Here is a 27,725-nt window from a genome sequence, read left to right on the forward strand (position 1 = left end):
CATTTTTAATACAAATTTAGTTCTATCTGGTTGAATAATTCTTATTTTTCTCATTTCTTTTCACTACAATATAATCTGTCTTCTGACCTAGATGACATTAACACACAGAAAATCCGGCACCTTTGCTCTTTCCAGCACCTCTTTTCATTCAAAAGGGTAAGGTGAAATAAAGCTTACACTCAACACTGCAGAAGATGAAAGCAGGTGACAAGTTGCTTGCCCATAGATTATTAATCAGTTGTCCTCTGGGCGCAGTGTTAGGAAGCTGTGTCATGTAACAACCAGCAGGCAAAAAGAATAATCTCCATTTTCTGCCTCTGAAGTGCAGGCATGTGCTATAAAACTAAATTGACATCTGTTAGCAGGCTTGTCACATGGATGGTTTTTTCTTGCAGAATCTGGAATAAATTTAATCTTAAAATAAAACTTGGAACAGAGAGGCTGCTTTACATAAGTCCTTCTAATAGTGTGCTGTGAACCCATCGCGCTGATTTCTTATAAGAAATGTTGCATTATCATTTTAATTGCAAAACTGTTGAATGCTGAGCCAGGCGAGGCAATTCGCGTTTTTTAAATGGTCCTTATATTTTTAACTGAAAAGTGGCAAATGAAACTTTCCTTTCCTGATATTTCTACTGGATGGAAAATAAGTCAGGTTTTACATCCAAACGAGTGTATGACGCCTTTCCCCAAGGCCCTGCAGCCTGTTTCCTGGTGGTTTGTGATGCGGAGGCACCGTGGGGAGCAGGCGTGGCTGAGCTCCGAGGCAGCCTGGGGGTGCTGGTGCGACCTCACAGGACTTGCTCAGGAGGACACTCCCTCAAAGGATTCGCTAATATGATAGGGAGTTCTGGGGGCTTTTCCTGTCCAAAGGCAGTAAGTATTTTTTTAACACACATGAAGGAGCTTGCTGAGCTGCGCGAGCCAGCGGATCAGAGCTGCACAGCACTGAACATTCCTCTTCCTTTAGGAAAGGCAGTCACACACAGGGAAAGCTTTATGGGCACCTGAAGCTGATAGCCCCTCTGCTCCCTCGGGATTCACTTGGCTCTTAGTCCCTAAATTTTGTCAAAATGGCAAGATTCGCAAACAAATACGCCCACCTCTGGTTCAGAGCAAAGAAGAAAAACAAATGCCTGCTCCCTGGAGGCTAATTTCCTCCATATGTGAAATCTTCCTCTTTTGGAACAACACTGGGCCAATTCGAAAATCTCAAAGAAGCGATTTTTGTCATAGTGCTTTCTTTTCTATAAAATCTCAATTCCTGTCTCACCAAAACGTCTTCATTTCTCTCACTGACATGAGTTTTATTTGCTGCACAAGTTTCTCAAATGATAGGTGTTACACATAAAATAGGGGAAGCTGAGGCAGAGAGGACGCAGCAACTTGGGAAGGAGATAGGGAGGGAGGCTGCAGAATTGAGCAGCCAGGCTCTGGACCAACTTCTTGTTTAAAGGGTTTTATGCACAGCAGGGGACGAGGGTTTGCAAATGGAAGGCTGAGCCGCTGAAGTCCTCTCTGCACACCGAGGGTCCTCAAAGGGTGATCTGCACATCACCTGGGGGCGAGTGGGGTGTGGTGGGTTAAAAATGCATGTTCCCGGGCTCTTTGCCAGATCAGCTAAATCACAATCTCTGAGGTTGGTCCCAGGTTTGACATCGAATCAAGTTCCCTAGGTGATTAGATTCTTTGCTTGTGGCCTGGTGCTGTTATTTTTGGTTTGTTTTCCAGTGTTTCAAATTCTAACAGTAAAATCCGAGACCCGCACTGTTGCACAGGTAGGAGTGGGTCTCTGAATTTCAGAGCACTGTTCACACAAAACACCAGTCATGGCTTCTGCCCAAGGAAAACCAAGGGGAGAACACATCAAAGAAAACACAAACCACCGCTAATTCCAGAGGTACCTAGTTCATTCTTCCAAAGGGCTTTATAGTTGATGGCATCTACATGCTAGTTAAATACTGAATGGCGTGAAATTCATTAGGTAAGAGCCCAGCCATCATGCTTCACAGCAAATCTCACCATTAGGTAAGAGTGAAAAGGATGAAGAGCCAAAACTCCTTCCCTAAATGTTGAGGGAGGAAGTTCTTGAGACTCACTTTCTCAAGATCCTTAGGGTCCACTGCAGATTGATGGAGACAGAAAGATGTCTCTGCATTTCAAATTGCAATTCAGGACCATAAATGACTCATTACTCCTAAATTGCCACTGGCTTATTTCACAGAAACACAGCACCATGGTGATTTAAACTCTGCAAGAGGAAGCTGCTTTCAAAAACACAGAAAAACTCCTCTCTTTGAAAAAGGAATGTAAACAAATCTAAGAAGATTGAGCTGGAGGCTAAAAGAATCACCCGGACTTCTTCATTTACCACAGCATATCCTCTTTCCATGGAGTTTTCCATGCAAAAGGGGTCTGGATGCTCAAGCTGGTGCCTATTAATTCTGAAATAGGTTGTATAACAGATAAAGTATTCAAACTTGAATACCCTGCCCATTTGATATAGGAAGGCACTGATGAGAAAGTCAGATTGGCAAGTATCACATACTTCCTGGGTCTGTCACTACCAGTTGGGATGAGATTCCATACAATAAAGGGTCTCTGGCCTTGAGCTGCACAAAGCAGAGTTAGGAACACACTTCTGAGAGCAGGGGTCCAGCTAACCCATTAATCATCTAGGACTCAGGCACGTCTGGACCTTGAGTTGGTGTGGCAGACAACCAGAGGACATTGTTTTTATGAAGAAGCCTCCTCCCTGAGAAAAAAATGGCCCCAGGAAAACAGCACATCTAGTACAAAAATCTGGTGCAATAGGCTGGAGCAGAAATGGACATAGGGACCGGTCTGGAGCACAATACAGTGTCTGTGCCTCACACCACACCCCATGCCTGGCAGGGACTCAGGCTGAGCCAGGAGGACATCAAGAGAGCACACAGTGGCCCGTGCTGGGCCTCTGGGGAACACCACCCATCTTCAGGCCCCAAAACTGCCAGTTACTATCTTGCTACTCAATGTATGATCCCCCAAAGAGCAGCAGCAGCACCCTCCAGGAGCTTACTAGAAATGCAGAATTTGGGCCCCACCCCAGGCTCTCCAGAAGGTGCACATACATATTCAATGTGAGCAATCTTGGTATAGAATACGATTTGGGGCAATATAAATATGCATTTCAAAATCTTTCATTTGATAGGTATTTTTAATATTTATTAGAAAACGTAACTAGAACAGTTGACTCAAGTCCATGCATATTATTTCTCCAGATAATTCTAAGTAAAAAAGATGAAGCAAGTTGACTTAAAAGTAGGAAGGCAAGATGCACGCCCCCCATGCCAGCACAAAGCAAAAAGGGAGAATTATAAGAGAGAGGGAGAAAACAAAAAGGGCAAAGCAGGGCTCCCACACAAGATGAACAACTCTGTGAACCAGTACCCAGAGCAGTAAGCAGGACTGGAGCCAAGATGTGCTGGGCTCCTGCCCGAAAGCAGGTGGCAGAGGCCCTAGGGGTGCATGACCTACAGGGAACAGGAACTACAAGTGCTTCCATAGGAGAGCAGCTGAGCCATATTCATGCATTAAAATCAAGGGCTGGTGGAGTTTTCTGGGTCAGAGAGGGGCCTGAAATAAACTGCCGACAACCACTGACTGGGGCTGGGGATGGGGCTTAAAACCAGCCACTGGCCTAGGGAGATGGGAGGACAGAGACATCCTAGCAAACGGCAAATGATACAGACCCTGGGTGGTTCGGTGACTGAATATTCCCAGTCGCACAGGGAGGAGTAGGGGCCCCAAATACTTATGTAAGACCAGGCCCTGAAGGCTACTGTAAAATCACTAGGCAGAGAAGTTTGAACGAAAAAGAAAAAAAAAAGCAAAACCAAACCAAAAGCCTCTCACTGAAAATGAGCCAGCAAATGAAAATTCCAAAGTACACACAGAAATCAGCTGAGCAGAAACAACCAACCAAAGCAATAATTGGAACATTATTTCAGTCTAAGATTAAATTAATTTTGTTGAACAGTCTAACAAGAGTTTAAAATAAGTATGTTTAGAATGCTCAGAGAAATCAATAAGAACAATACCTACTTTCAAAAACATGCAAGCAGTGGTAATACATTTTGAAATAAAAATATGTCAAACTGAAAAAGAACAGATGGACAGGAAAATTACCAATTCAAAATCTTGGAAGTAAAAAATATAGTTATTGCAATTTTTAAAAATATCAATAAATGGTATAAACTCTAGCCTGGACATAGTTTAAAAAAATTAAAGATTTGGAAGTAGTACTGAGGAATTCACCCAAAAGTAGGATGGGAATCGACATTTTAAAATATGAAAAAGCAAGTAGAGATGAGGAGGATAAACTGAGCGGTTCCAAAATACATCTAAAAGGAACTTCAGGAGTAGAGAATAAACAAAATGGAAGAGAAGCTACTGAAAATATTTTAATTTTAAAAATAGTCGCAAAGTACAAAATTCAAAAGATACAGAAAAGTAGAGTCCCTTACTCAGCCAATGAATTCTTCTCCCTGAAGTCAACTGGTATCACAATTTTCTTATGTATATTTTCAGAAAGAGTCTATACATATAAAAATAATTATGTGAAATGGTAGAATGGTTGGAATATATACACAAAATCTGCAATTTGCTTTTATGAGGTACAATTTATATACAGTAAAATTCATATAGTTTAAGTAGACCTGTAGGTCAATGACTTTTGACATATGTATACACCCACGTAATCACCAACACCCCAAAATGTTTCCTTGTGACCATTTCAATAACTTTCCTAATCTGTAACCCTATCACATATTTCAGGCAACCACTGATCAGATTTCTAACACTATAGAATAGTTTTGCCTCTTCACATAGGTAGAGAATCATACAATATGTAATTTTTTGCATCTGAATTCCTTCATTCAACAGAAAGTCTGTGAGATTTGAGATTTGTTCATGTTATATGTATCACTAAGCTTGTTTCTTTTTATTACTGTGTGGTATTCTATCATATATATGGATAGAATGGTATATGGTACAGTGTATATGGTATATTCATACCATAACTTCTTTACCCATTAACCTGTTGATGGACATTGCAGTTATTTCCAGTTGGGGCTATTATGAATAAAGCTCTTATAAACATTCAACTACAAGTCTGTGTAGACATATGTTTTCACTTTCTTGGGTAAGTACCTAGGAGTGGTTTGCTGGGCCAATCTTTAGAAAATCTATGTTTAACTTAATAAGAACTTGCCAAACTCTCTTCTTAAAAGGTTGCCTTCCCACCAGAAATGTTTGAGAGTTCCAGTTTCTCCACATCATCACTATCGCTTAGTATAATAAATCTTTAGACAATTTCAGTCATTTTGGCATTTGGGAAGTACTGTTCCATTCTGGCTTTAATTTTCATTTCCATAATGATTAAGGATACTGAGTGTCTTTTCATGTATGCTTTGCCATCTGTATATCTTCTTTGGTGAAGTGTTTCTTCAAATCTTTTGCCCAATTTTTTTCTTTTTAAAAAATGTTATCTATTTATTTTTAGAGAGAGGGGAAGGGAGGAAGAAAGAGAGGGGGAGATAAACATCGATGTGCAAGAGGAACATTGATCAGTTGCCCGTTGCATGCCCCCCAACTTGGGACATAGCCTGCAACCCAGGTATGTGCCCTGACTGGGAATCGAACTGGCAACCCTTTGGTTCACAGGCTGGCGCTCGTTCCACTGAGCCACACCAGCCAGGGCACTTTTGCCCATTTTTCAATTGAACTGTTTGTCTTATTTTGGTTGTAAGAGTTCTTTACATACTCTGAATACAAGTCCTTTGTCTGATATGATTGCAGTAAATATTTTCTCCCAGTTTTTTTTTTTTTTACTTTTTTATTAAGTTTATTGGGGCGACATTGGCTAATAAAATTATATAGGTTTCAGGTGTACAATTCTATAATACATCAACTGTATAGTGTATTGTGTGTTCACCACCCCAAATGAAGTCTCCTTCCATCACCATTTATCTCCCATATATCCTCTTCTATGTCCCCCCAAGCCCCTTTCCTTCTGGTAATCACCATACTGTTATCGGTGTCTATGAGGTTCTTTTTTTTGCTTAATGCCATCACCTTTTTCACCCAGACCACAATGCCCCTCTCCTCTGACAACTGTCAGTCTGTTCTCTGTATCTATATCTCTGTTTCTATTTTGTTTGGCAATCATTTTGTTCATTACATTCCACATATGAGTGAAATCATATGGTACTTGTCTTTCTCTGACTGTCTTATTTCACTTAGCATAATGCTCTCCAGGTCCATCCATGCTGTCACAAACAGTAAGATTTCCTTCTTTTTCACAGCCAAGTAATATTCAATTATGTAAATGTACCACAGCTTTTTTATCCACTCATCCACTGATGGACACTTGGGTTGCTTCTGTAGCTCGGTGATTATAAATAGCACTTCAATGAACATAGGAGTCCATATAGTCTTTTAAATCAGTGTTTCTGGTTTCTTCAGATAAATTTCCAGAAGTGGAATCACTGGGTTATAATGCAGTTCCATTTTTAATTTTTTGAGGTATCTCCATACTGCTTTCCACAGTGTCTGTACTAATCTGTATTTCCTCCCACCAACAGTGCACTTTTCTCCACATCCTGGCCAACACTTGCTGTTTGTTGATTTATTGATGATAGCCATTCTGGCAGGTGTGAGGTGATATCTCATTGCGGTTTTAATTTTCATTTCTCTGATGATTAGTGATATTGAGGATATTTTCATATGTCTCTTGGCCCCTTGTATGTCCTCTTTGGATTTCCCCCAGTTTTCTATGTTCTTAACAATTTTAAAGAGCTGCAAGTCTTAATTTTGATGAAGTCCTATTTATTTTTCTTTTTTATTTTATGGTTTATGATATTTGCATCTAAGAACTCTGCCTAACTAAAGTTCTTGAAGGTTTTCTCCTATATTCTCTTCTATAAGTTTTATAATTTTAGATTTAATGTTTAAGTCTAAGTTTCATTTTAAGTTAATTTTTGTGATGATGTAAGATAGACATCAAGATTCATTTTTTCCCCAAACATATATCCAGTTGTCCAGCACCATTTGTTGAAAACACTATTATTTCTCCTTTGGAATTATGTTGGCACCTTTGTAAAATATTTATTGATTATATATGTATTATTTCAAAATTCTCTTGGTGGTCCACTGAGCATAGGTCTATAGGTCAATACAACACTCTCTTGATGGTTATCACTTATATTAAGTCTTCAAGTCAAGTAGTGTAAGTTCTCTAACTTTGTTCTTTTTGAAAATCGTTTAGCAATTGTTTTGCATTGTAAGTTCCTTTTCTTAAAAATACATCTCAGAAATTGTTTCATGTCAGTATATAAAGATTTGCTTTTTCCTTTTTCATGGGGCATTGTAAATAATCCATGAAAAGATGTACAATCATTTATTTAAGCACCTCCACAATGGAGGACAAAACCTACATTACTTTTTATCCTTTGCTATTACAATGAAGCAAACAATAACCTTGTCCATATATCAGTTCACATGACCATATGGCAGATTCATAGAAGTAGAAGTGACTGATCAAAGGGTATTTGCATTTGCAATGTAATAGATATTGCCAAACTGCCTTACATAAAGATCGTACCAATTGATGATCACGCCACTTTCTATCTTCGATAATCTGATAAATGAAAACATTGTGTCTAGGTGTAGTCTTGTTTGCATTTTTCTTAATATGAGCAAGTTAGAACACTTTCGTTTTCTGTGAACTGTTTATGCCATTTCTATCCAATTTTGTATTAAGTTGCTAATCTTTTCCTTATTGATTTGTTGAAGCTCTTTATATAGCAGTGAAATGCTCTCAGCTTATGAAATGAGTTGTAAATATTTTCCCAGTTTGTTATTTGTCTTTTAATTTTGCTTTTGGTATTTTTACTATGCAGAAATTTTATATTTAAATATAATCAAATTAATCATACCTTTTCTTATGACTTCCTTACTCCAGGATTATTTTTTAATTCCCCATAGTTTTCTCTGGTAGTTTTATAGCATCAGTTTTTTAAAATATTTATTATTTGATTTTAATTTTTTTGATAGAAGATGTCATACAAAATTCAAAATTAAATTTTTAACAAAGGCCTGCCTAGTTGTCCACATAACTTGCACTGAACTACCCATCTTCTCCCACTGATTTGAGATAACACACTTATCATATAGCAAATCTGCATGTATTTGGATCTACAATACTTCTGAATTTTTATTCTTTCCATTAACCTATATACCTATTAATGTAAATGTACCATTTTTCTTTAATTACCATAGATTTACAAGAAATTTTAATATCTCATAGGTCTAGAGCCTCCTTAATTACTCTTCTTTGCTAGAATTTGATTGTCTATTTTTACTTGCTAATTCAGTGTGGACTCTAGAATCAGCTTACCTAGTTCTACAAAAAAAAAGAGTCCTACTGACCACTTTATTGGAATTATGTTAAATGAATATAGTAACATAAGAAAGAGTAAATCATTATGATGCTCATTCCATCTATCCAAAACATGTCATATTTTTTAATTTGTTCATGTCTTCTTTTAAATTCTTGAATAGTTAATATTTTCTTATTGTAGATTTTGCACATCTTAAGTTTATTTTTATCTTTTTGTTCCTTTTGTAAATAATGTCTTCTTTTCCTTTACATATTCTAACTAGCTACTCACAAAAGTATAGGTTTTAAATTTTTGCATTTTATATTGTTTGATATTTTTTACTAGGTTCTCTTGAGTTTTCCAGTATGCAGTCATATTATCTGCCAATGAGTACTTACATAATAAAAATAATACATACACAGATAATAATAAAAATTTTATCTCCTTCTTCTTAAATTTTACACCTAAAATTTCTCTCTCTTTTCTAATTTTGTTAGCTGTTATCTTAAGAACTGTGTTAAATAACAATGGTGATTACATGCTCTATGGTTCCTTTTATATAATATTCTTGAAATGACAAAATTATAGAAATGGAAATGAGATTAGTAACTACCAGGGGCTGGGAAAAGAGCTGGGGAGAGGAAATTCGGCATGGCTATGAAAGGACAACATGATCCTTATGGTGATAGAAATGTTCTCTATCTGAGCTGTATCATTGTCAATATCCTAGTTCTGATATCATACGATATCCTGGTTTGCTCTTGCAGGAAGCCGGGTAAAGGTACATGGAATTTCTGTATTACTTTGTACAACTCATGTGAATCTGTATTGCAAAATAAATATATTTAGAAAAGAACTCTAATCCAGTTTTTAAAAATAATCATGACAAACATCCTTATTTTCCCCTGACTTTAGTAAAGATATTTCAATTGTTCTTACATTGATCATGATTCCAGCTCTTGGGTTGAGATATATCAAAGTAAAAATCAATTAATCCAAATATATCAACAATGATGATAAGAACAAATGGATTAAACTCACATATATAACTTGATTTATTGTGGAAATACCCATTCATTCCTTTCCATTGAGTTTTGTTTTTCTTTTTAATTTTCAGAGACAACACAGATAGTATATATCAGAGAGAGGACAAAGGGAGTAAATACTAACAATTGATGAATCTCAGTAAGGAATATACGGGAGTCCATTGTATTATTCTTATTCTTGCAACTTGCAAATTCTGTGTTCAAAATTTTTCCCAAAAAACGTGAAAAAATAAGGTGAAACTAAAACTCCAGAAAATAACCACATGAGAGTTCATGTTCAATGGGCAATTAAGTTGCTATAATCCTTGCTGTATTTAGGAAGAATATAAAAATACTGATAATTTTGCATGTTGTTTTAAAATTTTATAATTATGTACATTTAAATTCTAAGGGTAACCATGAAGAATTAAAAAGAAAAAAACAAGCTTCAGCAAGAAGAGAAACAAAAGTACACAGAAAACAAAAAAAACCCGATTTAAAAGAGTGAAATATGTCAAAAGAGTCCAACTATGCCAGTAATTACGAAAACTATGAACACACCTATTTAAAGACAAAGATTATCAGATTAGATTTAAAAACACAATCTAGGCATATACTAAATGTCACTCTTACATGCTACCTAAACTAGAACTGTATAAAAAAATATTAAAATAAAGGAATCTAGAATGGCATTTCGTAAAAATACTTATTCAAAAAGAAAAGAAAAAAACCGGAATGGCAGAACTAATAGCAAACAAAATAGAATTTAAAGCAAAGAAGATTTCTAAGAATTAAAAAGTGACATCATATATACACAGTTGAAATTTCTTCCTGAAAGGGTCTATCATTTTCCACTTTCGGAAGCAAAGCATGAGTATTATTCTCAACAAGTAGGCCAATGTAGGGCAGTATCAATATTTTGTTTATATTTGCTGATTTGATAAGCAAAAAGAAAAAAGGATCTTTCTGTAGTTTAATTTCAAAGCCCATATTGTCCCTAATACAGCAGCGACCACACAACAGGGCTGATGTTCTGTGATCAATGAGGAGCCCTCAGCCCAGAGAAGCAGGAACTCCCTCTTCTATAAGGGTCCCTGGCAGCACTCGGCCACTGGGGCAGCGTCCGGAGAGGAGAAGCATCCCCCTCCTTCCTCAGCACTGAGATGGCAGGAAGTCCAGCTCTACCCAGGATGTCCTCCTTGGTCTACATCTGCTCTCTATTAATTCTCAGCAACTTATTTCATTTCTATACAGCACAGTATTTGCTTTCTATATAATCGCAGCAAACCTGTTCACTACCCCGAGGCAGCAAACAATAATAGTTCCCAACAAGCACGTCTGAAGGACCAGTTGCCCTTCAGTTTCACACAAAGCTTTCATTAAAAACTCTTGACTGAAGTTAGGAGCAGTTAACAATTTCCAGAAAAATCTCCAATGTATGTTCCCTGAAAACAGAGCAAGAAAATGTTTTCTATGAAATTTAGTAAAAATTTCCTGAAATTGTTAATAAAATTCTTAAAATTTATGAACAAATGACTCATCCATGCCAGGCACCCTGCTGGAGCCTTTCACAGTGTGTTTTCTGATCTAATTCTCAAAAACAATCCATTTAAATAGTATCATTGACCCAATTTTACTGACAATCAAACTAAGCACCAGAGAGTCATTTAAGACTTGCCCAATGCCAAAAACCAAAAAGAGGACCATGACTCAAAACTAGATTAATGAATTTTCAGGCAAGCTCTAATGCATCCCTGTTCTTCATATCATCAGCATGGTTGAGACTGAAAAACATAATTTATCATCATCCTGCCAGGATCATTTAGCATACTCTGTGTAATAAAGACCTTAGGAAAAAAGCATACATTATGATTAATATGTGCAGAAATTTCAGATTCAATATTTCTAGTCATATTCTGGAAAAATTCTAATGTGTAGTAGTTATAGCAACACGTAATTCGGTAAAGACCGTTAATCATTTCAAATGATTCTGGGTTCAGGTGATATTATTCCCTGACAGACTGGGCTTCTGGTTCCCGAGCTTTTGCTGAGGCAGCTGCTCTCACTTGATGCTTTAGAAAGGTCTTTTTGATTTATAGTTTGAAGTTAAAATTACCAGAGTTTTAAAAGCAGTAAGAAAGCCATATGCATCTTTCTGTCATCATCTCAAAACACTTCCTTTCATTTTGCCTACATTTTTGCCTGAGTGGCTGGAATCACAAGGCTTGATAAAAAGAACAATAACAGCTTAACATGGAATATATCACCAAACTATATGAGATGCTTTAAAATTATGAAGTGAAAACAACAGAACCAAAACCCCTTTGGTTTCTATAGTCACTTCCAGAAAAATGAGTCAAGGAGGCAAGGCAAAGATCACAGCTGTGTGTGTGTGTGTGTTTTCTATTTGCTTTCCCCGCCAGAGCTCTGTCCTATTTACTGATGTCTGTGCACATGTAGAAAAATGAAAACAGACCTTGCTTGCTACAGGCCAGAAACAAGGTTTCCTTTTATCTGCCATCACATAACTCCTAGAAACATGCTTCTAAAGGAAGTCATCACTCACACCAATGGGTTTAGTGTTGTTTTTGTTTTAAAGCATTTCCCCAAAAATAATCTCTAAAAAGGAATATCAGTCACTTTTAAATTCTTCAACAAGGATTTTCTAAAGCAGTTAAACCATGCTTAGCAATTCTGAGCCAGCTTGCTTTCATTATTAGTGGGGTTTTTTCTTTTTCTTTCTTTTTCTTTTTTTTTTTTTTTTTGTGGTAAAATACACATGAAAGTTACCACCTTAACTATTTTTTAGTGACATTATTCATGTTTTTAATAAAAATAAGTAGCTTTACGAATACAAGAAATTTTCCACAACATTTCTCTTTTCTAGGTATGTAAATGTTTCTGCTGTTTCAGGAGCAATATTGTAAACACTTCATGCTTCATCCTCAGCATAAAGGTTTGCCTACGTCGGCTCCCATGGCATTAAACAAGCACAAATCAGGTGGGAACTTGGTTGTCTGAAAGCATATTTTCCACAGACCATAGGACTTAGATAAATTACTCCCACAATATTATTTTATCCTCACAGTTACCAAATTTTTTGCTAAAATATTATAAAAAAAAAAAAAAAAAGTTGCTTTGAGTTTCATGTCTTTTCTCTACTCAGTCTTTTCTTTAAAGAGTGGGGGGTGGGTAGATAGGGCCAGGATGTAAAAATCACTAAGGAGGAGCAGGAAAATGCCTAAATGAATACAAAGAATGGGTAGTTATCTCTTTGAATAATCCAGAGATGACATATGAGAGAATCAAGCCTGTAATTTTCAGCTGTAAAAAACAGGTCTATGAAGATAACATGCAGAAATCCTCTGGGTTCTGTTCACAGATTTTACCCTCCAAACCTATATATTTTTCATTAAGGCTCCTAACTATTAAATGCTCGTTACATTCAGTGGCAAAGCAAAATAGAAATCAATAGTTAATCACATGTTAAAAGAACAGCAAATTCTTTGAAGAATTCTAAAGAAGCCCCAGCTATTGAATTAAAGGCAGTCTTTTTTGAAGAAGCGGGGGGGGGGGGGGGGACAATGTGGAGGAAAAGCCCTTTGATTAAAGATCAAGCAGTAAACTGAAGTTTAAAATTGAGCTCCATGTACACTGTTTCTCAGACATACCCATTCGGGCATGTTCTAAATTACAGGGCATCTCTGGCTAGGAATAATAGGCCAAGATAGGCCAAGCCCAAGAATGGTTAGTCATCAAACATAAACTGACTACACTCAGGAGAATTTCTCTAGTATCTGCCTACAAAATGCAAATAGCTCAGCTCTACACTAAAATTTGCTTTTAAGAACACAGTTCAAAGTTTGAGTCTCTTCTTTTGCTATCCAGTTACAATAAAATATTTGTAGAGATTTGACATCCATTGAACATGAGCATCTCAGTTGCAACACACATAATGTCCATTCAATTTTACAAAATACATTTTAATCAAAGCTACATGTATTTTCTGAGTTTTAAGAGCCTGGAGACTCAAAATAGTTGTTACAACACTGAGAGACATGGCACACAAACAATCTGTTATCAACTGTAAACCTGAGTCTGATTACTTTTTATATTTGAGGCTGACAAATAGTTTCCTCTGTCTAGAAATTTTAAATCAACTGCCAATCAGAAATGGTGCTCTGGAGCCTGTGCCAGAAGTAGGTTTCTTAGTCTTCCTGTCCAGTCTTAGCCAAAATCTTACTTAGCACTACTCAGCTGCAATTAAAATTTTCAAATTAATTTAAATAGCTCTATACTGGTCAAAACCTTATGTCTACAGAGCTGATGCTATAAATAATGATGGTTGATGGGTAAGGTTAAAACTGGACCATCTAGTTACAAAACAGTCATGCAGATGTAAAGTACAGCAGAGGAAATAGAGTCAATAATATTGTTATAACTGTATATGGTGCCAAGTGGGCACTGGAAATATTGGGGGGATCACTTTGTGAAATATATGATTGTCTAGCCATTATACTGTACACCTGAAACTGAAACTAATACAAACTAATATTGAATATAAACTAACTAAAAAATAAAATTAAAAAATACTGAACCTTCAGCCTTGGCTGGTGTGGCTCAGTGGATTGAGCACTGGCCTGCAAACCAAAGGGTCATTGGTTTGATTCTCAGGACACATGCCTGGGTTGTGGGCCAGGCCCCCAGTTGGGGGCACTCGAGAGGCAATCACACATTGATGTTTCCCTCTCTTTTTCTCTCCCTTCCCCTTTCTCTAAAATAGATATAATGTTTATAAATAATCCTGAACCTTCAGCTATCCAATTCTTGGTTTGCATTAAAGAAACAGTTTATGAGTTTGTTCACTTTATTAAATTATGAAATCAAATGAAAAAAATCTCACCTTGTAATGCCCAAATTCATTCAAAATGGTTCCCAATTTTCTGGTGTTGCTGTGTAGTTTTTGGGCAGCAACAACTGGATGGGGGTCCCGCCAGTTGATGGACAAACGGTGATACCAAAGGCGCTGATGCTCCAGTATGTGAGCTGACTTAACACTGGGGTCAAAACGATGCACTTCACATCCATTGTTGGCCATGCTGGCTTCAAAGTGGGTATCATCACTTCCAAGCCTGTAGAAAAACAGGAGGATGGAAATCAACACACACACACACACACACACACACACACACACACACACACACACACCACGTAATAAAGCAAAAATTGTTGGATTAACAAAAACGACAATTTCAAGGCCAATTTTCTTAGTGACAGAAAGCCTTCTCCTATTTTACCACGTGGCTAACTGTGCTTAGTCAATAATCCTTCTTTCACAAAAAGCATTATAGTTAAAAGTTGCTGGATAAAAGAAGGTAGGGAAATTATCTAATAAACAAACACAGACCAGAGAATCACATATTCAAACATGTAGAAGAATATCAGTCTTTAAAAAAAAGAAAAGAAGATGTAAACCATAGTAGCAGTGAAACAAAGAAGACTATCCAGCTGTCTTCAGAGATTTTCTCATATATGCCAAAAATGTAAGGCCTAGGATCAGTTCCCTTAGGGGGAGGTACATTCTGCTAATGAGGTCATTTATCTACATTCTAATGGCCACAGTGCTGTGCATCCAGTTTGACTTAAAGACAGCAGCTGTTTTCTTAGAAATAGAGTGTATTTTAAAATAGCATTGTAAAACAAAAAAAAAGACAAATGTTCATGGTCCTACTGAGTCTAGTACTCAAGAAGCAGAAGAGGTACCTCACCTAAAATTCACATCAACCAGGGAAAGAAATTATATTTAAGTACCCAACAGGTGACACATTGTGAAAAATTCATATACTTACAAATTTATGTTTTACTCAAAAATATTCCTTATTTAGTGATACATATAAAGTTTATCACTTGGATTAAAGCAGCAGTTTGAATGAAAAACATGAAATTAACTGAGAGAAGATTATTTTTTTAAATGGTGATTATGGATTCCCTACCCAAATGCTATAATTAGATGTGATTTAAGATACCAAACTCCCACAGAGTATCTATGATACATTGACTAAACCGGGACCCCGTGCAGAAATACTTCATTCTCTTAGACTACCATTTCAGATTATTTCATAGTTTGGAAATATATTCGCTCACTGGATAACAATCATTTGCTTGGGTCTAGTTAACTATAAGTTTTCAGTACAGAGATCCTCCACTTAGACATTCTTAATACTCTTACTTGCCTTGTCTTGTCCCTTCAATCCCACTGGGCTACTCTTTTCTTCACTGGATCCATGGCATGTCAACCCTCTAAAGTCCCTCAGTTATAAGTCTCTCCATCCTTTTGGCCTAGAAAAAGATTCAGCACTCCTGTTACAAAACCTCCCATCCCTTTTACTCAAGAGATCCTGTTTCCTATTTTCAGTCTCCTATTGAACCCACACAGTTCACAGCATTGTCGTCTCCACTAAGTTCTCCACTACCTAATCTGGGGCAACAGAATGACTCCCTGAGGGGAGAAGGGATGGATGGGGCACTGTTTTAAGTCTCTGCTTATTCCTTTAAAATTATTCCTGAGACTACTAAGGTGAGTGTCCTTTAGGTTCCCTGGGAATCAAAAACTCAGAGCATAAATACATAAAAAGATGCTCAAGCTCATTAGCCAATAGAGAGAAACAAATCAAAGCCTCAGTGAGACAGCACTTCTTAGCCACTAGTGGCTATAAGGTGGCTATCTTTCCAAAGGCTAGAATCAAAAAAGACAAATAATATTAAGTGTTGACAATGATGTGGAGAAATGGCACCCCTCATGCATTGCGTGTAGGAATTTAAAATTGTATACATCCGAGAGAAATGTAGACAAATGTCCACACAAAAACTTACACATGAAGTTTCATAGCAACATATTCACAATAGCCAAAAAATAGAAACCCAAATGTCCATCAACTGATGAGTGAATAAATAAAATGCAGTATATCCATACAGCGGAATATCATTTGGCAACTGAAAGGAATGAAATACTGATACGTGGTACAACACAGATGAACCTTACAAACATGTGAAATGAAAAAGTCAGTCATAAAAGGCCATGTGTTCTATGCTTCCATTTAAATGAAATGTCCAGAATGGGGCATCTACAGAGACAGAGTGTTGATTACTGGTTGCCTAGGACTATGAGGTGAAAATGGGGTGGGGTGGGGGGATCAGGGAGAGAAGATGATTGGAAAGAAATTGGGAGTGATTGCCATTGGGTATAAGGCTTCTCTTGGGGAGGGGTAATAAAAATGTAAAAATTACTATCATGACCAAAAACATTGAATTGCACACTTTAAATGAATGAATTGAGAGGTATGTGGATTATATCTCAACAGAAGCTCTAGGGAAAGTTTTTAACCCACACCATTGAGGGCAGAAGAGTTGAAAGAAGTGTGAGAGTTGGCACTTTTCCCCAGGAGTTTCATTCCATTCTTCATCCCAGCAGGGACCACAGAATCTAGCAAATGTTTATCTATTTTGATATAGATAATTAGATTATTAATTATTAAAATGATTAAAATTAGATCTATAAACTGCCAACTAGTAGAGGGAGAGAAATAGGTTTTCTGAAGCATAAATGACATTGAATAGTGGATAAAAATATTTTATAATTATTAATTTTTATTAAATAACATTGCATGAAATGCTGAGATTTATTTCTCAACAAGAATAATCTCACCCCTAAGGGGGCAAAAAGTCTTCCTCTTTTTATATATAAAGCACAGATACATATATTATATAAATAATAGTGTATCTATGGTGTTAATATTTCATGGGGGTGATTAGGAAAAAAATTATCTAAAAATGTCCTTAGGTCCATGATTTTCTGATTCCTCATTCATGTGTACTACGAACTCCCATGTTAATTAAACTATTATAAGATGGCAATTTTTGGCTTTGGAGTTCACTCATTCATTGCTCTTGATGGCAAGTTCAGTCATTGGACTTCATGGCAACCGGAAGTCCCAGATTTTCTGTATAAAATATTGGCTTTTGTTGCCTAACCGTGTATCATTATCAAATCTTCTTCTGTCTTATGCTGAGAATTAGTATCTTGAAACCAAATGATGCAGCCCTCCAGAGACTAAAGAAGAGATGAGAAACATTTGCCTGTTATTTCCCCATCTCCAGTTTTCCCTTCCACTCTCACACCTACCCCTGAAACACAGTCTCCCACACGAAAGATGAAATAGGTGATTTTCCCACTTCACCCCTCAGCCTCCCCGCCCGCTCCCACCATCACCCCTCCACTGTACACATGAGAAGGCTCGCAGGGCAGACCTGTCTGAAGCTCTGCGGCAGGTGACATTGTCATCGGAACCCATGGCCTCTCATTTCTCGTCTTCCCCCTTCTCCATAACATAACATTCCCATTCAGTGCCTTTCCTATCTTAGTCTATGTAGCTGAAATAATCTGATTTTAATTTTCAACTGAACTCCACACACAGTTCACTTTCCCAGGGGGGAAAAATGTCTTTTACATTAACTGTAAAATAAAAAGCTTTGGCTCCTAGTAAAGACATTTCAAACACCAGAGAAAAGGTGGAGGTGATACCTGCTCCAGTTGCTGGGGGCGGAGGGAGGACAGGAAACAGATCAGAGGGCAGGGAGCTTACTCTCATGCAGCTGCTCCCATCGTCCTTGATTAGGGTGGAAATGACCAGGCACAGCCGAGATAAGGGGCTACTGCTGCCACAGCCCTGGGGCTCAGAGCACAAGCTGCCTGGATGTGGGGGCCATATGCCCACCTGCCACCTGCCCTCGCACCTACCTCACGACTATCCCAACACTCCCAATGCTGGGAACCCATGCACTTCAGTTCAGGAGCACCACTTCCGCCCTGGGTTTCTTTCTTCCTTCAGCACCAATTGAGATGCTGTCAGCCTGCTATATACCTGCCCCTCAAGCAAGCAATTCTCCTGAGAAAGGGGGGATGCTTGTCTGGACCCTAAGTCCTGCACAACAGTGTGATCAGCATGTACATGCACAAACCCCAGCACCTTTTTTTAGGGCATAAGAAATATTTAGTTCCCAGTTTTCAATTAATCATGTTCAGGTTTTGAATCAAACGTGGCCCTCATAATCCATGCATGTCTATTCCCAGTAGAATTCAACTGTTCTCATCTGCTCTTTACAAAGTTGATTTTGAATAGTGAACATTTAAATGAAAATTAAAAACTACCTTTTTCCATGGAATAATCTGAAATCTTACAGTAGCAGTGCTACTAGCCAAGAGCTCAGGAGTATAAGGAAAGCAGAAAGGAATTTTAAAAATTTCTACAAAACCATCTCTCAGTGATATGCTTTAAATGAAATTATTCCAGAATTGTTAAATATGAAGCAAAATACAAAGGCACTTTGGAGCAAGAAAGTAAGACCAAGTTGAGATCTCCCATTTGCATGTGGTACTATGCAATTATTTTTATGACCTACTTTCATACATTTTTCAGTATGATATAAAATAAACCCTACGGTCACAACTTCCCATTCACCCTGCAATTTTGAAGCATAGCTGGTGGGCTCCCAGAAAAAGAGCTCTGTTCTAATCAATGGCTGAGCAATTTATTTCCTAATCCTCAAGCCTCCGAGTTTAAATAACAGCATAACCAGCTCTCCTCCTTAGTGTCCCTACCTCAAGTAATCATTTATGCAGCAAATATCTATTGAGTGCTTACTGCTTTCCAAGCTCCACTGATATATATCATTAGTCTTCATTTCACCCGTAGAAGAATGTTTCTATTATGCTGAAACTCTTATTTGAAACACTTGGAGTTTTTTTAATCCACAATGACTATAACTAAGAATTCTTGTTTGGTCAAGTTTGACAAGCAATGGTTATTCTCTAGGTATCAGCATGGTTGGCTAGGCCTCCACATCACCGAAACGTCTGCCCCTGGCACTTACCACCTAGGATGCTGGTGGGCAGCTGTCACTCATGGGCCTGAATGTAAATTGTAGGGGTGATGAAACCTATTGGTGAGGAAGAAGCATAGGACACTTGTGGCCCAGTACTTTTGTAAGGGACCTCAGGGATCTTGTTTGAGAATGTAACTACGTGGCTTCTACAAAAAGCCTATGGAACGGGGTGTTCCAAACAAAAATAACTCTCTCCAGCTCTGGACCAATGGCTCGGTTGTTTTGAACATTGTCCTGTACACCAAATGGCCATGGGTTTGATTCCCAGTCAGGGCTCATAAGCTAGGTTGCGGGGTCAATCCCCAGTCAGGGCATGCCTGGGTGTATGGGGGGCAACTGATTGATGTTTCTCTCTCACATCTCCCCCTCTCTCTCTTCCTCTCTTTCTAAAATCAACATACATAACCTTGGGTGAGGATTAAAAAAACCTTTCTCCTGTCTTTTTTGAGACATATATCATTTGTTAGTTCAGAACTGTTTAATGAGTAGTGATATATTTGGTGAAAGAGTTTCATTACTTTATATTCACCATTTTACAAAAAGCTCACTAAATCATTTGTACATTGAGGGCATTCAGCCTGAATAACTGAATATCAATATTTCCCACAGTTCTGACAAAATATCCTGATTTCAAAAAAGGTTCCTTCTCTTTCATTCTTTTTTTTTAATGTAAAAGTGTACACAGCTTTACCATTGTCCCAAAACATAAAAATCCAATAGCAGCCATTTTCCTTGGGTCACTCAACATAGCTGCATATAAAATTTCTAATATCCTCACTCCTCTTTTCTAAGTGCATTCTTAATATTTTTCCCTCTCTTTAAAATAAGGATGCTCTAATTCTAGCTGGAAATCATTGACTTCACCAAAAGTATCATCCCTGTACTGAAAATTGAAGTTGCCATCTACCCGCAGGATGAGAGAGAAAGTGGCCCTGGCTACCCTGGGTGACCAGCAAATACCCACAGTTACATCACAGACAGATGCATCTGGATGGTGGCAGGAGGCAAAGCACAGCACCCGCCAGGCACTGCATCCATTCATAACTGCGTTGCTGAAAAGACCTAGGCCACCTGCAGAAGTGCTTTTGTTTTCTTATGCTGTCAGCTGTACTCACCCTAAAGAGTAGAGACGGCACTGCTTGTTGCGGATTTGATGAGCTAAGCCAAACCTGTCATCAAGACAAACTGACCAGGGCTTCTCTGCGGGGCTGGAGTCGGTAGCTAGGCTGTCGTCTGTACTCATGTGATCACATGCAATCTGTAGGGATTGGAAATCAATGTGAATAATTTAAGGCTTTGGATGATAAATGGCAGGTAGGGACTTACTGCTTTCCTGGTCCCTGAAAACCATAACAGGAGAGTTGTCCTCCACTGCTAACTACAGCCTTCCCCAGGGAACAGACTGCTGTAAAATGTTCAGAGGAATTCCAAGCACCAGATTATAACTAACCTCGTGGAGATTATGGGCAGGTTTGAAGGAACATTAAGAGCTGCTATAGCCCAATACACAGAGCACACACAGAGAGAGCAAATCTGGAACACAGAAGGCAGGGAAGAGGGGTCAGGAATGGCTTTGCAGAGGTGTTTTTTTCTTGGTGGATGAACAAAAGCTGAGACCATGAAGGACAGTCCAGACATGAAGAACAGTGCTCCAGAAACACAGATCTGTTACCCACAGTGTTCCTGCTAGAAGTTGTGAGATAGGACCACGGGCATGGGTCTCAGAAGGATACAAGATTATAGATTTCTCATCTCAGGCAGATAAGGTGGAGCCACCACAGTCCAGATAGGTAGCATGTGTTATCCAAGGTTCACAGTTGATAAGGGGTCATGTGAAATTAATCCATAGCCCCTGCTAAGAGGACAGTATACTTTGTGATATACTGTTCTAATGAGTGTCTTCTTGGGGGAGAAGACTAACTCTGCCAGCCTGAGAAGGCTGTCCCTGAGCTAATCAAAGCATTTCTCTTAACTCATACATCAGTACTAGATAAGAAAATCAAAAGGAACAAGTATCTAAGTCAAGTGGAAGCAAGTCTCTAATTTCAAATGCACATGCCTTTGAGAGGAATTTCTGACTTGTGTTTGAGGCTGACGCAGTGTGTATGGCTGAGGCTGCTGGAACCGAAGAAAACCAGTCTGTGGCCAAGGTGTTTACCTTACTGAGCAAGAGTATTCCCCCAACCCCTCAAAACTCTCACCATTGTCACAAACCACGCAGCGGCTCTCACTGCCATGTCACAGACAACACACCAGACCACTCCAGGTGGAAAAGGTAATTTTGAGGTTTGCTGCTTTAATTCATTGGAAAACATAACAGCAAACAATTTTCTTCTTAAGAAGATAGTCTAGGCTTGCCAGTCCTTCCATTTAACTGATTTTCCAAAATTTTAATCTGAAAAGAGTTTATGTGGCACCTATTCAGCTAATACATCATCACGCTTACTCTTGTAATCTAGGGCTGGCCTAGTAAAATGACCCTAGCACTATTTATCAGTGACTATGACAGAATCTTCTAGGATTTGGACATTTTAAAGGGAAGTTTAAAAAAGGGAAACCCTATAGCCCTGGCTGGGTGGCTTAGTTGGTTGGCACATCGTTCAGTACACCAACGGCTACAGGTTCAATCCTTGGTTAGGGAACATACCTAGGTTGCAGGTTTGATCCCCTGGTGGGGAGCACATGGGAGGCAACTGATCGATGTCTTTCTCTCCAGCCCCCTCATCTTTCCTCTCTCTCTAAAAGCAATAAAAACATACCTTCGGATAAGGATTTTAAAAAATGAAATCCTATACATTTATATTCTTTTACCTCAACACAGTATATCTGTCTACAACCATTGATTAAAGGGAAAAAAATAAATAAATGGAATTGAATCTTCTCCCAAGCAACCAGTACAGAATACATTTATTAACTGGGTGTATCAACATAGTAATTTGTATAATTCATTGCTATTATTCTCCCACAGATAAATGGAAATTATCCTTCTGGCTGCCCACTTCCTAGTCTCCACCCACCCAATAGAGAAGTATTCATTGAGCCTGTTTTTTTTACTAGTGGGCAAGTTAATGTGCCTTACCAATCAGCCCCTCCATTGGCACTCTGTTCATTCCCTGCCTCCCACAGCAGTTCTGTGAGCCCCCAGAGCACGCCTGACCTCAAAGCTGAACCATTTGCTCTGGGGCAGCTTCCTGGGATACTTTCATTAAAATGGCATGATGAGGCCCACCTGCTATTGTTCTTCATGTATACCTCTCCTTATGAACTACCATAGTGACAGATCAGGATAGGGATGTTCATAGATTCTGATTCATAATTCCCTCCTAACACCATTAAAGCCTAACTCTGGCCTCTCCCATGGTGTTTCTCAAGATGTGGTCCACCTTCTTTCGGGTGAACCTGGGAGATAATTAAGAATGCAGATTCCTGGGTGCCACTCAAGATCTGTAAAATCAGAATCTTTGAGGATGACACATGTATCTGAAAAAGCTCCCCACAGTGATTCTTATGACAGGAAGCCCTTTGTAAAGAAAGCCTTACTGAAATGTTCAGACTGGCCTCCTCTGTGCTTTAGCAAATGAAGGGAAGAGGCCAGAGATTTGAACTAAAAACAGCAGCCCCTCCAACCCCACTCCTAATAAAGCCATGGAGGCAGTATCGATGATTAGCAAGAGGCCTCAAAGAGTCAGGTAAGTATTAAGGGTCAAGATTCAGGACTTTGGGGTTCAGCTGCTCCTCCTTTGCCAATGATGGGAGTAGAGGTTTATACTATTAGAAAAAACACTTTAAGTATTTCTTCTTCCAGACTTCATCTTGCACAGATATATCTCTTTTGGATAGGCATACTTTTCTATTCAGTCTCTCTGCTAATGTTCCCTTTCCCTCTCCCAGTTCAAAATAAAACAGTTTTTCCATTTTAACCATTACAAACTGTCTCATTGATAGACATTAGTCTCTGAAAATAACTAAGAGAACTCAGTAAAATTCAGCTCCTAAAAATTAATTAAATATTGACTCTTCAAACTTCCTTGTTAAGATTTATGGCCAGAGCTTCCATAAGCCCTACTGCAAGCAAAACAAGTAAGGGCAGTAACTCCAGCCTAAACTTCAACTCCAGTAATTACAGCCTCAACCTCTCTCTCTCTCTCTCTCTCTCTCTCTCTCTCTCTCTCTCTCTCTCTCTCTCTCTCTCTCTCTCTCATATTCTCTCTCCTAATTCCCCTTGTAATTTTGGCCATATAAAATCAAATTAGGCCTACACAAAGAAAAATAGACACCAGGGGGAAAAATGTTTTCTAAATTGCTTTTTAGTTATTTAACGTAAAGGAATCTAATTTATATTTATTTTATGCTGTATTGCAAAAGCTTGAATGGCCTTTCTGCCAAACCATAAGCAGAACCTAGCAAAGGAAGCCCTTCAAATTTGGGCACTTCTGGTAAGAATCATTTCATTGACCAATTGTATGTTTATGTAATACCATTATATTGAAAGGTAAAATCTCAAGAGTTGTGCTTTTGTTGTTTTTATCCCAATTTGTATGTGTATGTACATGTGTGTGATAGTAAATATAATAAATACTATTGTTATGAAGTTTTAAAGTCTGCCTCTCCAGAACTTAGGTTTTTATGTTATTCTGAAAAAAATTGGTAAGTATATGGATAGATGATTAGATAGATGGATAGATATAGTTAAATAGAGTTTAAAACATCTTTTATTTTTTTTTAAACAGCAACTGTTGCTTAGATTAATTTTGTACTGCAAGGCATGCTTGCTGGAGGCATATGGTTTGGGGGTTGCCATAAAAAACTAGATCTGGAGCCTTCCCTTAGCACAGAGCACTGTGTTTATGATTTAACCATTAGTTAGCAGCAGCATATCAGCAACTTCAAAACTCAGAGACGTAACCACGGTCTTTCACATTAAAAAACAATACCTAATTAAATGAGCTTGGTATTCTGTACACTCCACCCAAACACCATATCCTCTGATGTTTCATTAAGAAAATGCAGGGTCCCCAGAACTGACCAGTGTGGCTCAATGGCTTGGGTGTCATTCTGCAAAGCCAAGGGTCACTGGTTTGATTCCTGGTCAGGACACATGCCTGGGATGCAGGTTTGGTCCCTGGTCAGGGCACATGCAAGAGGCAACCAATCGATGTTTCTCTCCCTCTCTCTCTCTCTCTCTCTCCTTCCTTCCCCTTCTCTCTAAAAACAAGTAAATAAAATCTTAAAAAAAAAACAAAAAACAGGGCATCAATCCTGCTGTCCACATCACCACACTGCACAAGTTGGGAGCGCCATCTCCACTGCAGTCTGATGCCTCACTGCCCGACGCTCTGTGCTCTTGCTCCTGAGCTCCCCGCTCTGCTAGAGAGCCCACAGCTTTCTTGCACCCTAGCTATTTACCAGTGTGAGGGGGAGTTTAATTCAGCTTTGGTATCCCAGCCAGTGTCCAGCCCGGTGCCACCCACAAAGCAGGAGTTCAACAAATGTCTACTGACTGTGGAAAGAATAAATCAACAATGACCATATCACCCTGGGCCTTGCCATACAAGTTTGAACACAGATTTTAGGAAAATAATTTATTTTAAAATGCAGCAGAAGAGGATGGGGGTGGAATTTGCTTTAGTAGCTTCAGGGGTTTAATTTATTTTCCTTGCCCATTATGACTCACTTCCGCTAACTGAAAATTTTAGGTAATAGAGACTCTAATATTCTGCCAGTTTTACAAATTTTCATTTTCAAAATGAGTTCTAAATGAAGCATAAACACCAAAAGCTGTTCAAAAGCTCTGTAGTACATGGGGCGAGGGGGAGCACTGGGTAGTAAAAGATTCTGTTTAATAACAAGTGAGTGTCATCTCTGATGAGCTCCCACCTGCTGGTCTCTGAGTGACCCAGAAGTACATGAAAGCATAGCACTTAACTGGGTCAAATGGCCCCTGATTACAAAGCCATCATGAGGTCTGGAACTTCATCGTGTTCCTTCTGGAGGACAATCTGCACAACCAGCTTCATCAACCAAGTATCTATTATTGTCCTCATCAAGCTGAATAATCATTGTATGCCCATTTCTCTGCCCTTCCAACTTGCCAGCCTCTTGAGGTTAACATTGTATCCCCAGGGCTTAGCACAGTTCCTGGCACATAACAGGTGCTCAAAAATTAACAGTCCTACACCACTCTCAGCACAATACCAGGTCACAGAACTGAGAAGGACCTTAGAAATAATTTAGTACTCTTCCTTTTCAAGATCAGAACAGTGAGAGACAGAGAAGCAAAATAAATTGTCCAGGTCACAACAGCAGAGCACATGGTAGAATGCTTTTTTTTTATTAAGAATTTTTCTTTTAGTCCATAAGTCATAGGAAAGATCTAAGAGGGGCTTGAAATGACCCTTTCATGCCTGTAGAGCTTCTTCTAAGTAAATACGCCTTTTAGAAGTTACAGAACATTAACCTGCAATACATATAAAATGGAAAGTAGAGGCTTTCACTTGGTAAATTTATTTTGAGGGGTGAAGCCTATTGTTCTCACATTCAACTCATAAATTTAGCATCTCTCATTTTTCCACAGGGGCCCTTACAGGCTTCTTAAAGCCACAGCTATGAGGTCCAGCTTCCTATCCTTCACATAAAACCAAACAGTAAATCACAATTTCAGTATTTTAATTAAGTCTGTGTGAGTCCACCAAATTAATCTGTAGCAGCAAAATAAGATAAAAATTATGTAAAGCAGAGGGACCAATTTATCATCCCATTACTCATAATTAATTCAACAAGCTTTTACTTCCATGTCTAGGTGACAGATATTAAAATCCCTGATTGACTGCATCATATGAGAAATGGAACCTTCTTCTATCCCTAAATTAGCCTTGTAAAGATCTAGAAATATATTCTCTCCTATGTGTGAAAAATGAGCTTTGCTGCCAAGTATGATTTGGGAAGAAGGATGGGCTGCCAAGAGCCAGGAGGCTGAAGGGACATCAGAAGAACTGGGGTCTCCAGTGCCCCACCAGCTCTGCAGTGACGTTTCCTGAGTCAGCCGGAGGCCTCACAGGCAGTCTGAGTTGCTAATTTACTCGCACCTCTCAGCTCAGGGCGAAGTTTCCCTCTGGCCTTCATTTCCTCTTCTGTCTCTCTCCCCAGAACCTGGCTAGTTAAGAATGGAACCTCCTGATTAACGTGTCAAGAGTCATAGACTTTCCTTAATGGACACGAGTGCTCTGCCTGCTCCGGGCCGCGGAGCTGGGCTGGAGCCGCCACAACGTGTTAAGTCACTAACACAGGCCAGTGCTCAGTAATGATTTAAAGCGCCCTAACGGATAGATAGCCTCTGGATACATACACTTCTCTTTGGACTGCCTGCAAAGTCTCTGATGCTCTCTGGACTGGCACGTCCCTGTCTGCCAAGCCTCTGTGGCAGAAAAGCAAAAATGCAGATTCCTTCAGATACAAATCAAAGCCTGAACTGCCAGATGAGGGTTTTTACACACGTGACTGCCTATTCATGGGTACGAATCTGTCTTTTCAGAGGATTTTCCAAAGGAATTTTAGAAAGTGGATCCTTAATACACATCGGGAAGAATGATGAAGACATTTCAGGATGGAAGGGAGAGGAGGCTGAAGCAAGTGCGGGAGCAAACGGGAGGCATGCTTATCTGCTTCTAAGTGAGCCGGTAAATTTAAGCAGCAATGCCTCAGAATCCACGTCCCTCTCAAGTCCCCATCAAGTCCCTATCATGAGTCGCTGAATGCCTCCCGACCCCCTCACTGACAAATCCTTCTTTAAAGGGGGCAATCAGTATCTTCTGCATCATCTCCAGACCCCTTTGTGCATGAAACACAACCTGGGTGGTGCTGATGTATCTCAGGAACCTCAAGGCTTCTTCATCCAGGGACTGAGCGGGGCCTGCCCAAGGCTGGAGGTCTATGTGCCACCGGGGACCCTGTGAGAGAGAAAGCACAGGTAGATGTGTAAGGGGTGAGGGGTTGGAGGGTGGGGTTGGAAAGAGCTAGTGTATGAGACAGGCAACAAGGCTGCAAAACAGCCTGCAGAACCAACTCTGCACACAACAGGGCGAGGGTGGGGGCAGGGAGCTGGTTCAGAGCTGCCACATCAGTCACAGGGAGACCAATGAGTCCTGAGACAGTCCGGCTAGTGAGCTCAGCAGGAGATTGCAAAGACATCCCCCGGGGACCTCTGACTCTTCTGATCAAGGGCAAACTCCCCTCCACCCCATTAGCTCTCTCTGCTGCAGCTTTGTGTATTACCAGGTGCTGCTCCGAATTCAGGAGAAGCACTCCCCATCGCTAGGTTTGCAAAGCTCTTCGCTTCCTT

The 27,725-nt window shown here is 39.1% G+C and overlaps 1 protein-coding gene across 2 annotated transcripts in view; it reads right to left on the bottom strand.

Moving 5' to 3' along the window:
• Positions 1 to 27,725, bottom strand: part of METTL24 (methyltransferase like 24) — a 91,949-nt gene that overhangs the window by 30,794 nt on the left and 33,430 nt on the right. The window contains exons 2-4 of one of the 2 annotated variants that reach the window (XM_090280581.1): positions 27,235 to 27,333; positions 20,503 to 20,645; positions 14,349 to 14,577 (exon numbers count right to left, since the gene is read on the bottom strand). In XM_090280581.1, coding sequence (XP_090136707.1) covers positions 14,349 to 14,577; positions 20,503 to 20,645; positions 27,235 to 27,333 — 471 coding nt within the window. Of the gene's footprint in view, positions 1 to 14,348; positions 14,578 to 20,502; positions 20,650 to 27,220; positions 27,334 to 27,725 lie in introns of both variants that reach the window. The other variant, XM_090280582.1, reaches the window with a different exon arrangement.

The sequence above is a fragment of the Furipterus horrens genome, unplaced genomic scaffold (genome assembly GCF_987537825.1).
Source record: "Furipterus horrens unplaced genomic scaffold, mFurHor1.1.pri manual_scaffold_6, whole genome shotgun sequence".
Classification (NCBI taxonomy): domain Eukaryota; kingdom Metazoa; phylum Chordata; class Mammalia; order Chiroptera; family Furipteridae; genus Furipterus; species Furipterus horrens.